This window comes from Amblyomma americanum, chromosome 9 (genome assembly GCF_052857255.1).
Source record: "Amblyomma americanum isolate KBUSLIRL-KWMA chromosome 9, ASM5285725v1, whole genome shotgun sequence".
Classification (NCBI taxonomy): domain Eukaryota; kingdom Metazoa; phylum Arthropoda; class Arachnida; order Ixodida; family Ixodidae; genus Amblyomma; species Amblyomma americanum.
Window position 1 is genome coordinate 93,176,267 of NC_135505.1, and position 14,688 is coordinate 93,190,954.

General features: G+C 51.2%; 1 protein-coding gene across 50 annotated transcripts in view; it reads left to right on the forward strand.

Moving 5' to 3' along the window:
* Positions 1-14,688, forward strand: part of LOC144103794 (CUGBP Elav-like family member 2) — a 541,184-nt gene that overhangs the window by 446,421 nt on the left and 80,075 nt on the right. For all 50 annotated transcript variants that reach the window (XM_077636467.1, XM_077636478.1, XM_077636494.1 and 47 more), the window contains one exon: positions 1,365-1,444. In XM_077636467.1, the coding sequence (XP_077492593.1) occupies positions 1,365-1,444 (80 nt within the window). The remainder of the gene's footprint in view (positions 1-1,364; positions 1,445-14,688) is intronic.

Consider the following 14,688-nt stretch of genomic DNA (forward strand, 5'->3'; position numbering starts at 1 on the left):
GCATTTGCGTTTTCAGTGTGCTTTTTTTTTGGTATTTTTTCAGTTAGGTGCTCTGAAACGGCGTACGATTATTTTTTTTTAATTTTTGACCGCCAAAGTGAGGTACGGCAGCCGTCTTGCACCCATGTCACACGGGCGGCGGAAGCTTCTTTGAGGATCAGGCCCCTCTGTGCAAAGGCGCCTGATACGCAGCTACGAAACCCAAGGGTTGCGACTTTGCCGCTAAGGGCCTTGGATGCAGAGGCGGCCATGCTAGACCTTTGGAGCCCAAGGGGGCGGCCTTCGAGAGCCGGCGATCGCAGCGACATGCGGCGTAGAAAAGTAACGGAAATTTTTAAATGTGGTAACAATTGTTGAAGTCATCTTGTAAATATATAAAAAGGTTTCTCTGGTCGTTTATATTTTGTAATCAGATCTCAAAGGAGAAAAATAATATAGCAACAACGAGTGTCCCATGGTAGCCAATGCGATAAACGAAACCCCCTGCTGCTGATGAGAGAGGCTGCCGGTAGTTCTTTTACGGAGTAAGTGAGATGAAATAAATTTCTAAGCTATGTGAGCGAGCAAAGTACTGCATTTCAATATTAACTCTCAGATAAGCCGCGTTTATGCATGGAAACGTGTGCTAACGCTGAACGGCTGTTTCACCTTCGGGCTGGGCCTTGGTAGATGCGTCGCTGATCCTTCGGTGTAAATAGGCGCCTTTGCTGGAGAGGCCTTCGAGGAGTGCCGTGTGACGTGGGTGTTGAGGTCATCTACCGGGAGTTGAAACCAACCTTATTAACCGCATATCCTTTCATGTCGGCATTTTAGGTACAGTTAGCGGAGTGCGGGCGCTGAACGAGGCTTATCCAAACCTGATCGACTGCCTGTCCAGAACAGGATAAGCGCCAAGTTTTCGATCCATCTTCAGGCACTCATCCAGGAACGGCCGTATTGGCGGAGTCGCAGCTCAAGCCAGAATGGAGCGCGTGGTTGTTAACCTGCGAGATTCTCTCAGAGTAGCGCGGTTTCATAGTTCAGCGATCGTACGGGTCCCTGCAGTATGAAACGGAGGAAAGTTTGAACATTTTATTATTGATTGCTTCATAACTGTGTGTGCTAAGCACACTTTTCCGTAATTTATAATTAGTTTTCCTATTGACTTATACTATCCAAAAGCAATCTTCAGCACTAATAGTGAAATAACCGAAAAAATTCTTCCTTTTGTGCGGACTGGTTGTTGTTTTTCATATTAAAGTGACCTGTACTCAGTGCCTCCGTCACTCTCGGTGCAGCTAGCGCCTTGTCTGTGCCTTTGCTGTAACTTATTAAAAATCTTACTCAAATGTGACGCCTGTCTTTTATTTCTCTCCCCTCCCCAGGCTGCGCCTTCGTCACCTACGCCAGCAGGCAATGCGCCATCAACGCCATCAAGGCCATGAACCACTCCCAGACCATGAAGGTGAGTGCCCGAGGCATGCGCGGCGATGCATTCAATACCGGCTGCCTATACTCGAGCTTGTGCTGGTCGCGCGGTTCCTCCGCGTAAAACCGCTGCCTGAACAGGAAGCACCTGAAAGGCAACTTCTCTGTCGGCCGCTCATACAGCGTGATGATTCGTGGCTGCGATTCGTGCAGCGTGTTTAGTGGTCGCATGCGGTGCATAAAACAGCTAGTTCAGTGCGAATGTATTTCTGCTACGTATTCAAATGTAAGCAGCAGTGCTAATCCCACGACTATATGCAGCCCGATGCCGATGATTGCCGATGCCGGCAATCGTATTTCGTCTCCACTCAAAACGAACGCGCTGTTTCATTCCTGTATTTCTTATTGTCGATTACTGAGCGAGGCTTAATTATGCTGCCGGTTGGGCCGAACATTTCTCCACTCCCAAGAACCTCTCGCGACCGCTCCGCGTATTGCCTGAAAAATATTGACGTCAAACTCCTTTAACCGCCCGGGCGTGTACTTGCTCGGTGAAATAATTGCGCCACTTAAGCGTATATCCGGCACCTTTTGTATTCTGGGGGTGATGTGCCGACATTCCGAACTTTCTCCTCGAAGATGTTTTTTTCTTCTTTTTCGAGCATCGCCAGAAACACTTCTTGTACTTTATTTTTCCAGCTTCAACCTTTATGGCTTTCTTGCTTTTCTGTTCCGCTTTGTTTTTGTTTTGTTTTTCGTATTTCGTTATACTTCGCCGTACCGCCCAGTGTTTGCTCTTCAGCCTGCTCTTCAGCCTCTTCCTTTCTTTTTGCGCCGGCCTCCAGTCTTGCGCGTAAAGCGGGGGAAACATGTCCGAAGGAACGTTATACGTCGCCCGTAACGGCGGCAGCAGCAGCAGCGCGGAATCCATGCGTTAGCGCAGGGTTTCAACCGCGTAACCTCAGCTGCCTAGCGAACCGCACCCGCCGCCGCTCGGTTGTGCCCCTTCAACAACGCGTGAAAGTGTAATGGCTGCCGGCTGAAGGTGTTGCCTCCATCCTTTTGTTCTCTTCCTCATCCTTTTCTTGTCTCCATCCTTTACGACGCGCAGGTTCCCCGTCTCTCTCGCCTTTCACAAAGCCGGCCCCACGGAGGGGAGAGAGAGAGAGAGAAGCTGTCGGGGAAAGCATTCTTTCTTCTCTCCCCCCCCCCCCCTTCCCTTCCCGTATACTTGTATAACCGCAGCCGCCGTCTGTGGTACGGCATAATGGCGGCTCGCGCGGCCATTAAAGCGCCCTTTTGTGGCCGCCGCCGTGACTGCTTGCTTCTCGCTTGTCGCTTATGAAAACTAACGGCCATTAGAGAGGCTGCCTTTTGTTGCGCGGGCCTCTTTGCTGCCCGGCCCTTCGCATGCCTTGTTTGTTTTAGCGCTGGCTCTCTCTCTTCCCTCTCTCTCTCTTCCTTTTTACTTTTTCTCTTCTTTTCATTTAAAGCCTCAAGTGGGCAACACAATCTGCCACCTCCGTTTCGCCCCTACGAGAAAGTTTCTTGAAGCGCTCCTGTCGGGGCTCGGGCTATACGTGTACTGGCGAGAGTACGCCGTTTAGGAGGGGACTTTCTTCGTGTTTTTGTTTTTCCTGTTTTTTTTCTTGTCGCGCTTCTCGCTTTTCCCTTCGTCTGGCTTTCGGATTGGCTGCGTTTGCACTTGTTCTGGATCGGCTACGCGCTCTATAAGCTTTCCATGCGGCTGAGTTCTATACGCGTAAGCCTGCACGCGTCGCGCGCTGCTATGCGTAGAAAACTTTGCGATTCGGGCCGTATGTTGCCCCGCTTTCTTCGTAGAGTCTGGAGGGGAGGGGTGGGGGGGTTGGGGGGGGGGGGGGGGGGTTACTCTGTTCGAGTCCTGCCTCGTACTTGAATACGGTGTTGCGCGCCCACTATGTGGCATTAGTGTCGTTCAGTGCCTCGGGGTGTTTTTTAACGCGTTTGCCTTCGGTACGTGTGCGATTCAAACGTCGAGGGAGACGCGTGTGCGCTTTGTGCGTGGGCGTAGCATACGTATCGTCTGGTCTCGCGTCGGGCCCTCGAAATAACTGCTGCGTAGGCGGCACCGGGGAAACGGCGCCGTTTGACGGAACGAGCCTGCCGGGCTTTTTTTTTTTTTTTGCAAGCGTTTCTCCGGCTCCTCGCACGATCTTCAGTGGTAGTCGCTCGTTAGAAAGCAGCGCTCCGAGCACTCGAAACACGAATAAGCCTTCATGGGATTTAAAGTGGAGTAAGATGTCCTCTAGCGTGCTCTCGTTTAGGGGCAGGGTGTGCTGTTCAAGTCCCGGGGTAGATTTCGATCACTAGATACGCGGAATGCTTGCTGTGGGCGGCGGAGGCATATTTCTAACGCAAACCATTGTAACTTGACGCGGTTAATTGGGAGAGGTTTTTGAGGTTAGCGAATTGAGGAGATTGGAACCTCGGTTGAAGTGATCGTAACGGCTATAACTTGGCATGTTTTGAAGAGGGAATTTGTTTCCGTTGCTAACCGTATATGTATGCCATGTTTTTATTGATGGAGGCCTGCCCCAGTGCTTCGGCAGCTCCTTCGGCGCCCCCCCCCCCCCCCCCCCTCCCCCATAGGAGGAGAGCCTAGTATCTTTCTACACCCGTGTTCAGTGTGCGTGTGTAGGGCGGCGCAGCGTCGCTCGAAGTAATCGCCGCATGACTGCTTCGGGACAATTTTTTTTTTTTTTGAAGACAGCACTATAGTCGGATACGACTTAAGTCTGCACTGAAGCTTCGCCCACATTTAGGACCGGCACATAGAATTCCTCCACGACAAACAAGTAGTCTGTTCTTGAAACCTTTTTCGTCACCTAAACAACCTGCTAATTACCAAAAAAAGCTATAAGCTGTAGAATTATGATACCTGGCTTGTTTAATACGTTAAAAATCCGATTTCGTTTACTTTTGTGACCCGCCGCGGGGGCTCAGTGGTTAGGGCGCTCGACTACTGATCCGGAGTTCCCGGGTTCGAACCCGACCGCGGCGGCTGCGTTTTTATGGAGGAAAAACGCTAAGGCGCCCGTGTGCTGTGCGATGTCAGTGCACGTTAAAGATCCCCAGGTGGTCGAAATTATTCCGGAGCCCTCCACTGCGGCACCTCTTCCTTTCTTCTTTCACTCCCTTCTTTATTGCTTCCCTTACGGCGCGGTTCAGGTGTCCGCCGATATATGAGACAGATACTGCGCCATTTCCTTTCCCCAAAAACCAATTATTGTTATTATTTATTTTTGTGACTGGCTAGCGGAGTAATACAGCACGCCGCGGTCTGTGGCCCAGTGTTAACTGCTGGTTTTTAAAATTGTACCCTGCTATAAGTCGTATGCTGAGCAGCAAAACTGGCTTTTGCGAAGTTCTCCTAGAGTACGGAAATTATGCAATCAGCAAGCGCGTTTCATTGAAATAGTTGTGTGCCGCAAACGTATCGTAAGCGCGCTTTATACACGCAGCTTTCTATACATGAAAAACCTGAAGCCTGTATGCGACCGTTGGAAAGACGTCGTTACTGCAAACCGTACCTCGGCCGAGGTCTAAGACTACGGGAAAAAGTATTTCACGCGTTTAATTTACGAAACATTCCCTTTGATTCCGCTGTTGCAGCTTAGTGACGAGATGCTTGTGAGGCCCGCTGTTGTCGTTAGCTTTTTAAGAGACGCGAACCTTTTGCCAAAACCTTGTGACGGCTTTAAAACAGTCTTTCAAATTACCGGAAAAAAAAAAAGCCTGAGCTAATCTCTGTTGTTCGCGTATGCGTCAGTAAACCCAAGTAAATTACTTAGCTATGTTGTGTGAAGAATTATCCAGTCGCATTTCAGTAAATTAGCTATGTTCGCAACCCATCGCATGAATGTTTAGGTGATGTGTGCGTAGACTCGGTGGCGTAGCTCAGATTTGCTTGCGTGAAGTCACGTGTTGGTTTTGCGAGCGCGTTTTAGCGTAGCGCACATACCGGTGACGCCAGTCGCGTGATGCGCATGCGTGCCTGCTAAAAAAAAAATGACCTATATAAATCTCTTCCAAGCGAAGTTCACCCGCCGTCGCGACGTTAAACTTTCCAAGAAGCAGTTGGCTCCCAGCGGTTACGTTCTGTGATATATTCCTCCCCGCTATAGTTATGTCTCCCATGCTCTTGCCCGCGCTCTAGCCCGGCCTTTGTGCGCACTTAAGAATCTATTGCGCCAGCGGGGAATTGACTGGGCCCACATCCTAAGTGACTTACTTCTTGGTATACTGGGGGACGAAGGTGTATTCTCATGTATGCCATGGACCGCGGCCTACCTGTGTCGCAATTTCACCGAAGCAGCTTGCAACAAAGACTGCGTAAAGAAAAAAAAAAGAAGAGAGGAGGCGGGGATGTAAAGTAAGAAAAAGGGAAAACAAGACACGTGCACTGCATCTGCCACGTGCCGTTGGGTACAAAGGCTCCTCTTGTCCAAGCGCGCGTGCGCTCTTATCGAGGGCCGAAGTGATTTTCCCGGAGTGGCGCCCAGCGTTGCGACACCTACGGTATAGTACTTCCCTTCAGTTATATTGCTGCGTACCTCCAGCTTCGCTCGTACTCGCGCGCATACGCATGGCACGGCTTCGGCGGACTCGCGGCAAGCACTCGCGCTTGTTTGGTATTGAATTCGGCGCGCCTGTAGATTGAAGCTGTGTGGCGCGTGTATACAACTCAATTCGAACTTCGCGGCACCGTTGGGAGCCCTGCGTCGGTGTTAACTTTCTTTTCTCTGTTTTCATATTCGTATCTGTTGCCTCTGTGTCCTGAGTGACGTATATACGTAGATACTTGTACATGCCCGCGGCATGTGCGGCGTTGGCTCGCCAGTATCGACTTTCGTGATGGATGTGGCGGCGGCCCGCTTTTGTGGGGCTGCCGGTCAGAATACGCCTCCGGGAAAATGGAACTGAGGAAGCAAGAAAAAAAGGAGAGAGCGGATAAACAAAGCGCGCAGAAAGAAAGAAGGAAAGAAAGAAAGGAAGAAAGAAAGAAAGAAAGAAAGAAAAAGAAAAAGTGGACTCCGCGTGTGTGTGCCCAACGGGTTTTCGCCAGGGAAGGAACCTAGTGGAAGAGAAGCGTATGCGACCCGGTTGCTGCTTCCTGCCACCGTAGCCACCACCACCGGGAGTCTGTATAACGGGTATATGTGTATGCGTATGGGGGGTGGGGGGGGGGGGGGGGGGCTAGATTTATGCCGGCCTACGTCCGCAATGATTTACGAGCAACGCGTCAGCCAAGCCAGGGCTCTCGCGCCGTCTGGCGGGCTTCGAGCCGGCGCCTGTCCGTCCACGTGGGGCATACGGGAAATACAGGAAAAAACAATCAGTAGAGGAAGGGAGAAAACACGCACGGACACACCGAAACAACATAGCAGGCCGCGTATAGTTTCCGCGTTTGAATACGCCGAGCTTCTGTCTATACGGCCGCTTTCTTCTATGGGCTGGGCACTCAATCGGCGTTAACATTTTATTTATTTATTTAAATACGTACATCGACAGAAGGCAATATTGTAAGGGGGTGCAGGTTAAGTATGGGGGAGGGGGGGGGGGGGGGGAGGAGGGGGTCACACAATGGTAAAAAGTTGGCCATAACGCACGTGAACACATCATTTAACAGTAAGATTGCAATGCAGTACAATTTATTCACCACTTCTTCATACGCAGAAGTGCGCTGCTCTGCCTAAGCACATAGCGCTTGTTGGCTGACCTGGCAGTTGGCGATACGTCATCGGCTGATTAAACCACAGCGTTGGGGAAAGCAACGACCAAACACTCCGCAACAACACGGAAAGTTGGGGCAGTTGGTCCGGCACGTCGCCGTCCATAAACCAGCTTAGGAAAAGGGATCGTTAGGGAAAGGAAGGTTCTCGTCAAGTGGTCGTCGTGGCCTTGTTTCGTTTGTTTATTGTTGACCGAGTGTAGCCGGAGCTCGGGGCAATCGCGTCGCCCGGATCACGCGAGAAGCCAATTGTTGTCGCGTTTTCTGAGCGGAAAGCACGCCACGGCTTCATTTGTGTCGCACGTATGCGTGCGATCCGGTCTCTCTGGTCGAGGCGTCCGTATATACTTACTGTTACGACGCAAGGGGGTTGGCTGCGGAGTGTGTTTGCATGCTATATATATATATATATATATATATATATATATATATATATATATATATATATATCCGGTGTTGCTCTTTGGGTGACCGATGCGAGGTGGAGCGTTTCGTCACGAACGAAGCGCGATCCGCATTAAGGCTCAAGTCCTGCACATGCTTTGGAACTGACGCGTTACTCTGCTTCTTGTGACCCCTGGATAACTGTCGAACGCCCGCATAATTAGTCAATAAAAAGTGGTACGGGTTTCGCGTACTTAAACCGAGTAGCCGTGTTACGGCAGGTGTTCATTCCTCAATTAGAGGGGGCACTTTAGCTCCGCCTTGAGGGTATGACGCGATGTATTTAGTGGTTTAATCTTCTTCTCCTGTGTTTGAAGGAAGGATGACAAGTGGGAGGACACGGGCTTGTCTACTGGAGGGCTAGCCTCCCCGCCCACTGCCTGCGTGTCGTAGAAGGAGGAGGGGGAGAGGAAAACGATTGAAAGGAGAGGGTAGGCGCGCAGTCGCAATGATCATGTCAGGTGACATATGCTGTCCCCTGAGGCCTATAGGCGGCCAGAGAGGCCGGTGGCTTCCAGGAAGGAGAGGAGGTGCTGGAAGGCCTTGGCAGGATGGTGGCCGCCGAAGAACAGAAGGTGGTCCGCTGAGCTGCTGGGGAGGCCCAAGGAGCGATAGCCCGCCTCCATGATTGTCCTTGCGGGCACAAAGGCAGGGCACTCACATAGGAGATGCCCATATACGCGAAATGATTGGTCATTCTCTACTTAACATTCATAGATGGATACTAGCGCAGCGGTGAAGAGATGCGCCACTGCACTGCCAGCTCTCTGCTCCTGTCACAGGCACCCTTCTTCCGAACTTACCCGAGCTTCCTCCTATTGGCTGCAGCTTGCGCGGCACACCTCCGAACTTACCCGAGTTACTACCCGAGCTTACCCGAGTAACTCGGGTAAGCGGCGCCGCTGTTGCTAGGCAACGGCACAAGAAAAAAAGGTCGGATGGTTGACAAGGTTCTTGGTCCTTGTTGGTGAGCGTATGAGTGCCTCCGCACTAATAACTAGCAAACGTTGAAGCCATTGGCAGTGCGCGACAGTTTTAACTGCAGAGCTGTTAGTTGCAATATTGCTTTAGGGCAAAAAGCTCCGATTTCCTCAAGTGCTTGTTTGTTTCTACATTTTTAATCTAAAGTGTCTTCGTTCCCTTATAATCTTGTCTGTCTCCTCAGACTTAGAGCAGCGTGGGAAATTAAATCCGCCTGTAGCCAGTATATGCATGCGCGATTGAAGCTTCGTCCCACACAAGGGGGTCGCTTGATGTTTATATTGACCGTTCCAACAGCGCTTCTCGTCAGGATCTCCGCGCAAACTCTCGCTATATATGCTCGAGCAACTTTCAATCTTCTGCGCGGCTTTTTCGAGAAAAAAAGTACAAAAGAAATTGCACCGCAACTGGAGTTATTCATATCACTTTCCGTATCGCGAGTGCGCATTTTTTTTTCTTCTGTCGGCTTACTTGCAATTCCTCCATTCTGCAGCAGCAGCAGCAGCAGCAGCAGGGAGACGTGCTCGCGCATGCAGCTTATATTCTCGAAGCGCAAACATAATCTAGCTGCCGCCCCGACAGAACCAGCGGCTCAAAACGTCGCCTCGCTTCAAACCTATAGAACGCTGAAGCAACAGCGAGCCTACCTATGCACATATCTCCGCCGAATGAGCGATGGCGTCTTCCCGCGACCCTCGCGATCACGGTGTACACACTCTCGCGGCGTCGCTTTATCACGCTCTCCTTTTCTTTTGCTTTCTTTTTTCTTTTCTTGTTCTCAACTGCCGAACTCGCTTCTTCGGTTGTAATCTCGCTGGCGCGAGTAGCGTATATTCGGGGCCGTAGTCCTGTTCTTGATGCGTAAGCAGCCGCGGTGCCCGTTTGTAATAAAACGCGGGAAAAGAAGGTATTTCCCGGAATAGTCCTGTTGCCGCTCTGTAGTCTAGCGTATGTCTGCCTCGGTTACCATGGCAACCACTGAACTTGCCTCCGGTTGTCAAGTGTGCAGCGAACGGACGCCCACTATATACAGCGCGCAAACTCCCGACACTTTGAGAGACGTGATTTGAGTCTGCATCGGAATAAGTAAACAGCGTGCAGCGTCGCCAGCCCCCCCCCCCCCCCCCCTCTCTCCCAAACTGGATGGTGGTGCGCTTTGAAGTGATCTTTTCAACTTTCAGTCGCCATTTTTCAGGTGGAGCGGTTTTGAGCAGAAAAATAAAAGGGCATCGCGAGCGGGCTTGACGATTATCACAGTTCATTTGGTTTGTTGAAAGTCGGCGCCCGTCCTTTCTGTGTGCCTTCCTTCGTGCCTGTCCAAATCGCGCTGTTTCTACTCGTCGCATCACCGACTCGCCCAAGGCTCTTGTTTTACCTTGGGAACTTATTTATTATCGCGTACGATTGGGCCGGCTGCTGCGTATAGTCGGGGAAATGCGGTAATCGCGCGGTCCAGTCCTTAACGGCCCCAGCGGCGGTGTCGTCAACGGCGACGACGGTGAAAAAACTCGGTGATAACTCGTGAAAAAAAAAAAAAAGTAAAACGCGCACAGCAGCGGGAATTCAGTAGTAGCTGCCGGCGCCTCTGCATATCCCCGGTATCCTCGGCCGGTGTTTGCTGACGGACGACTGAGCAACTCTGCCGTATGCAGTTGAGCTGAGTACACGGCGTCGGCGCGTCTTTGCGCGCAGTCGCGCTCTCGCTCGCTGCCTGATTGTCAGAAACGCGCGCACACGCCCGCGGGTTTTGCTGGCTTGCGCCCCCCACCCCCCCCCCCCCCCCCCCCCCCCACTCCTACGGCTTTCTCTTCTACGGTCCTGCAGCATATATGGAGGTCGTGCGCAAACACTGCGTCTGTCTCGGTGTGTATACGCCTCTGCGATTGCCTCCAGTTGTTGAGCTACTGGGAGCGGAACCTGAGAAACGAGCGACAAAAGAATTAAAAGAAAAACAAACTCGTTGCTATTGGTGTAGGACAAAAAATAGAAAAGGAGGGTAGGTTGGGGCAATATTGGGACTGTGTAAATTCGACGTATCTAGAGCTATTCGGTGATTGCGTGCTTGTATCCCGTTGCCGAATACAAGAAGCAAAGAAATTAAAAATAAAGAAGTCTTCGGTACTTTAGCAACGAGAGAAAAAAAAGACAAGTCGACAAGCATGTTCTAGCTTGGTAAACAAACTGGCAGGCGCAGTGCCCAAGAGACGTTGGAGGCGGAAGGAGCAGACCTGTGCTAAGCCGTCCGCTCGCTCGCGTAGCGGCTCCTAAGCTTCCATTTCGCGAGGGTGCTGTTGCGGGCCAGTTGGTGTAACGTTGGTGTAACGGGCTGTTGGTGGTAAACACAGCGCCTGTGTCGTTCTTCTTATTTCGTCCTTTGTTACGGCTGTTTCCCTTTTTGCCAAGCTTCCATTTCTCAGCTCAGACCCCCATGTGACTGCACGTCCACCGCCACACGTCAGAAATTACTGTTCCGCTCCGACTTTCATCTATGTAGAGCTCTAGTTTGTGCACAAATCTTCTCGATTTTCGGCTGTATCTAGCCTCATACTTCTGACGATTGACAAACAACATTGGGCGGCTCGGGAATGATACTTCGGCTGCGCAACTCTTGAGCCTCTCACCCAAATGGCGGAGCTATAGTGTCTGCACCGTTTGTGAACGCTGGGCTTCCAAACTTGACGCCGTATGCAGCGTCGACAAATCACGCCGTGGTGCATTGTTATGCACTGCGGCTGCGTTATGTGCACCGTTGAAGAGAGACTTGGAGGCCGACGCTGGTGGCAAGACAAAGGGGGGGGGGGGGGGGGGGGGGGAGGCGAGAGAGGGTCGTTAAAGTGACGCGGCCCAGCGCTTCGGCTACAAAGCGCGGTTGCTTCGGATCGATACAGAAGAAAATTTGCGCCCGCGAGCCACCGCTCCGGGAGCTCAGTCCGTCACTACCGCGCGGTGAAGCCGGTTGCCCGTTTTCTCTGTACTGTGGGTCTTTGCCGGGAAGTTTTCATTCAACGTAGCCTGTTTCTGCGGACAACTCTATTGAAGAGTGCCTGAAGTGAGCCTCGCACTTTGGGTCAGTCCTCGCAACGCGTGGAGGTTGTCGCCTTTTCTGTTAATTTACTTTTTTTATCATTATCGACGCGCCTTATTCCATGGTATATGGGAGCGCAAAAACGCCACAAGGGACAAAGACGGACAACACAGGCGCTAACTTCCGACTGAAAGAAACCTAGGCGACCAAAACGAACGTGAGGGGAACCAGGCGCATGCGCTCGGAAAGCGCATGCGCCTGGTTCCCCTCACGTTCCACGTTCGTCTTGGTCGCCTAGGTTTCTTTCAGTCGGAAGTTAGCGCCTGTGTTGTCCGTCTTTGTCCCTTGTGCCGTTTTTGCGCTCCCCATATACCATGGATCATCGTTACCGACTCGCCAAGTTTCCAGCCTTATTCTTAGTGCAGTCGGTTCTGGATCAGTCTAGCGCGAAGGAGACCGCGAATGTTTTCGAATAATCCTTGTTTCGATGCAAGAGCTGCTGATGTTAACGGTCCATAGGCTTCGTTAGTTCGAATAAACGGGAAGTTCGAAATAGCGAGATTTCATCTCCCTTGATGTTTCATTCTTTCACGCAGTGTTCTGCGCAGTTCTCCTGCATTGTTACTGGTAGTGTTCCGCAATCTGTTGCTCAAAATGCTCGGCACAGCGTTCGGGCGCAGTGTGCGGTGCGCTATGCGGGAGAATTCCGCAGTGTCCGGCTCAGTGCTCCTCTGATTGCTCCTCTAAACTGCTGGAATTGCTTGCTGCTGTGGTTTCTGTTGGTGATATTTGCCACTACCGCTTGGGGCTTGGATGTGCTTTTTGGAGGCGTGAAGAGGCAGACTCCACATCGGAAGCTTGTGCGCAAGATACCGTCTCTATCCCTTCCCATAGCCACCCGTAAATGACGTCATCGCACTCTTTATTACGCCGTCAGGCCTTCCACGAGAAATGTATACGTCGTCGAATGTGAATAGGGGCGGGCGGTCGGTCCGGTGGCGCGCGCGGTTGCCTCCCTCCCTCCATCCCGTCGTTGCGTCACACGCGTGCGCGGGGCATCGGCGGCCGCCTCATATCGGCCCGTCGCCGCTCCGAACGGCGTCGACAGACGACGCTAACTGCACCGCGGGGGGCTCCTCGCGCCGCCGGGCCGTATTTTGCTCGCCTTATTGGGAATCAATCCTCATCAGCTTGGGCCGTGCGGCGCCCCGGGCCCCGCCGCTCTCTCTCTCTCCCTCTCTGCTTCCCTCTTACGTTTATGACCCTCCCGTGATCCTTATGCTCCCCTTCCGCTGCTCCTCCTCTGCCCTTCTCTTCCTCTTTTTTTCCCCCTTCATGTAGTTGTATCTTTTTGGTTTCCCAGGTCGCCTGTAGTTCAGTGTGCGTGGACGTCTGGGTGCGCTCAGACAGATTGTATTAGCCTCTTTCTCGTGAGGCAATCCAACGGCTCTCTCTAGAATATTTCGCCCAAGTATGTTGAAGGCGACCAAGTGAAGGTAGAAGATTCATAGTGGCTGCAGCTGGCACTAGACAGGACCAACCTGAGGTCAGTGGATGTAACGGAGCTGACGATGACATATGTCATTTATACTTTAAACGGAACTCTTTGCTCCTAGGATGTCAGTTACTTTTAAAAGCATCGTAATTAGGTATGCATGAATAATATGTTTATTTAATAATTAACTATGTATTGACAGCGTCCGTGGGTAGTTCGAAACCGCTGACAGGATGATGCCGGATTATTTTTCGAAACGAAGAAAAATCATTCTATTAAGCTGTTGCGCTCAAAACTTCCGGAAACTAAGCGTATGTGTAAACGCAGCGTCCGCATATAACATGTTGCGGCGCCGCGTTCAATATGCCTGCTGTATTGTATCACGCCATGCACATCCTTCATAGCCCGAGGTGACGATTCTCGGCCACTGTCCGCGCTTAAGGCCTCCCATTCACTGCTCCGCTTCTTGAGAGCGTTGGGCCTGCACGATAGGCTGCGACTTCACGGCACGCTCACTGGCTTCGCATACCGACTTCATTTTCCTTTTACTCTCTTTTTGCTTCACCTTTGTATCCCCTCATCCCTTTTCCCCACTGCTGGGTAGCAAACCGGTTTCTTCTTCCAGTTAACCTCTCTGCCTTTTTCTGCTCTTCCTCCTCCGCATTGCTCATGTCGCTTTAGGACGTTCAACCCCATATATGCCATACCATTCCGTACCATACCGAACCGTAACGCACCTTACCGTACCGTACCGTACATCATCCTTTTGATTCGCCCCTTGTTGCAAGAAAATGGTTAGTCATAACCTACCGCGTGGTCCTTATTTTTGAGAACGATGAAGCGAAAGCAAACGCATGTCATGGTACAGTGGAGCAGGCATTTCTTGTTATGTGGCGCCGTAGTAATGCAACACGCGAAATTTCGAAAACGTTGACCGCTCCCCGTCTGGCCGTAACCGCCTTCTTTTCGCTTCGATCTTGATTCCGAAGAAATTAAGTCTTTCTGGGGCCCACAAGGCGATCTGTATTATTAAATCATACATGTACTTGAGTTCGCTTTTCGTTGGTCCCTTGGTCCCAGCCCACATTCCGTACACGGGAGCCACCCTGTGATGCGATTACAAAAAAAAAAAAATAACGCCTGGTAACGTTCTTCAGGCGCCCTATAGTATCTGGGCCGTTCTGGAAACGAAGGGCATGCAAGCTAGCTAGCTTGTTCGGTGTGTGATTTATTACCCGCCCAGGAGATTATTCATCGATTCGTAAAAGTCTTTACGCGCTATGCTTCGTCTTCCCTCTTGTTTTTCTGCGTGATTTTCTTTCGTTCTGTTTTGATGTTAATTTGTTTTATGATCACACAAGGGTCTCCTTATGTTCCTCGTTTTTATTTTCAAAGCCATGCTGTTTTGGCATCGCAGGCAGCCCCCAAATTCTTTTTTTTCCCCGCTTTTACGGTTTGTGGCGCAACCCGCGCTTGGAGCTTTTTCCTGTGCTCCCATACGTTCTGCCGCCATACCTATATTGCCATGCTAGCATCTATGACTCTGTCCACCTCTCTTCCCCT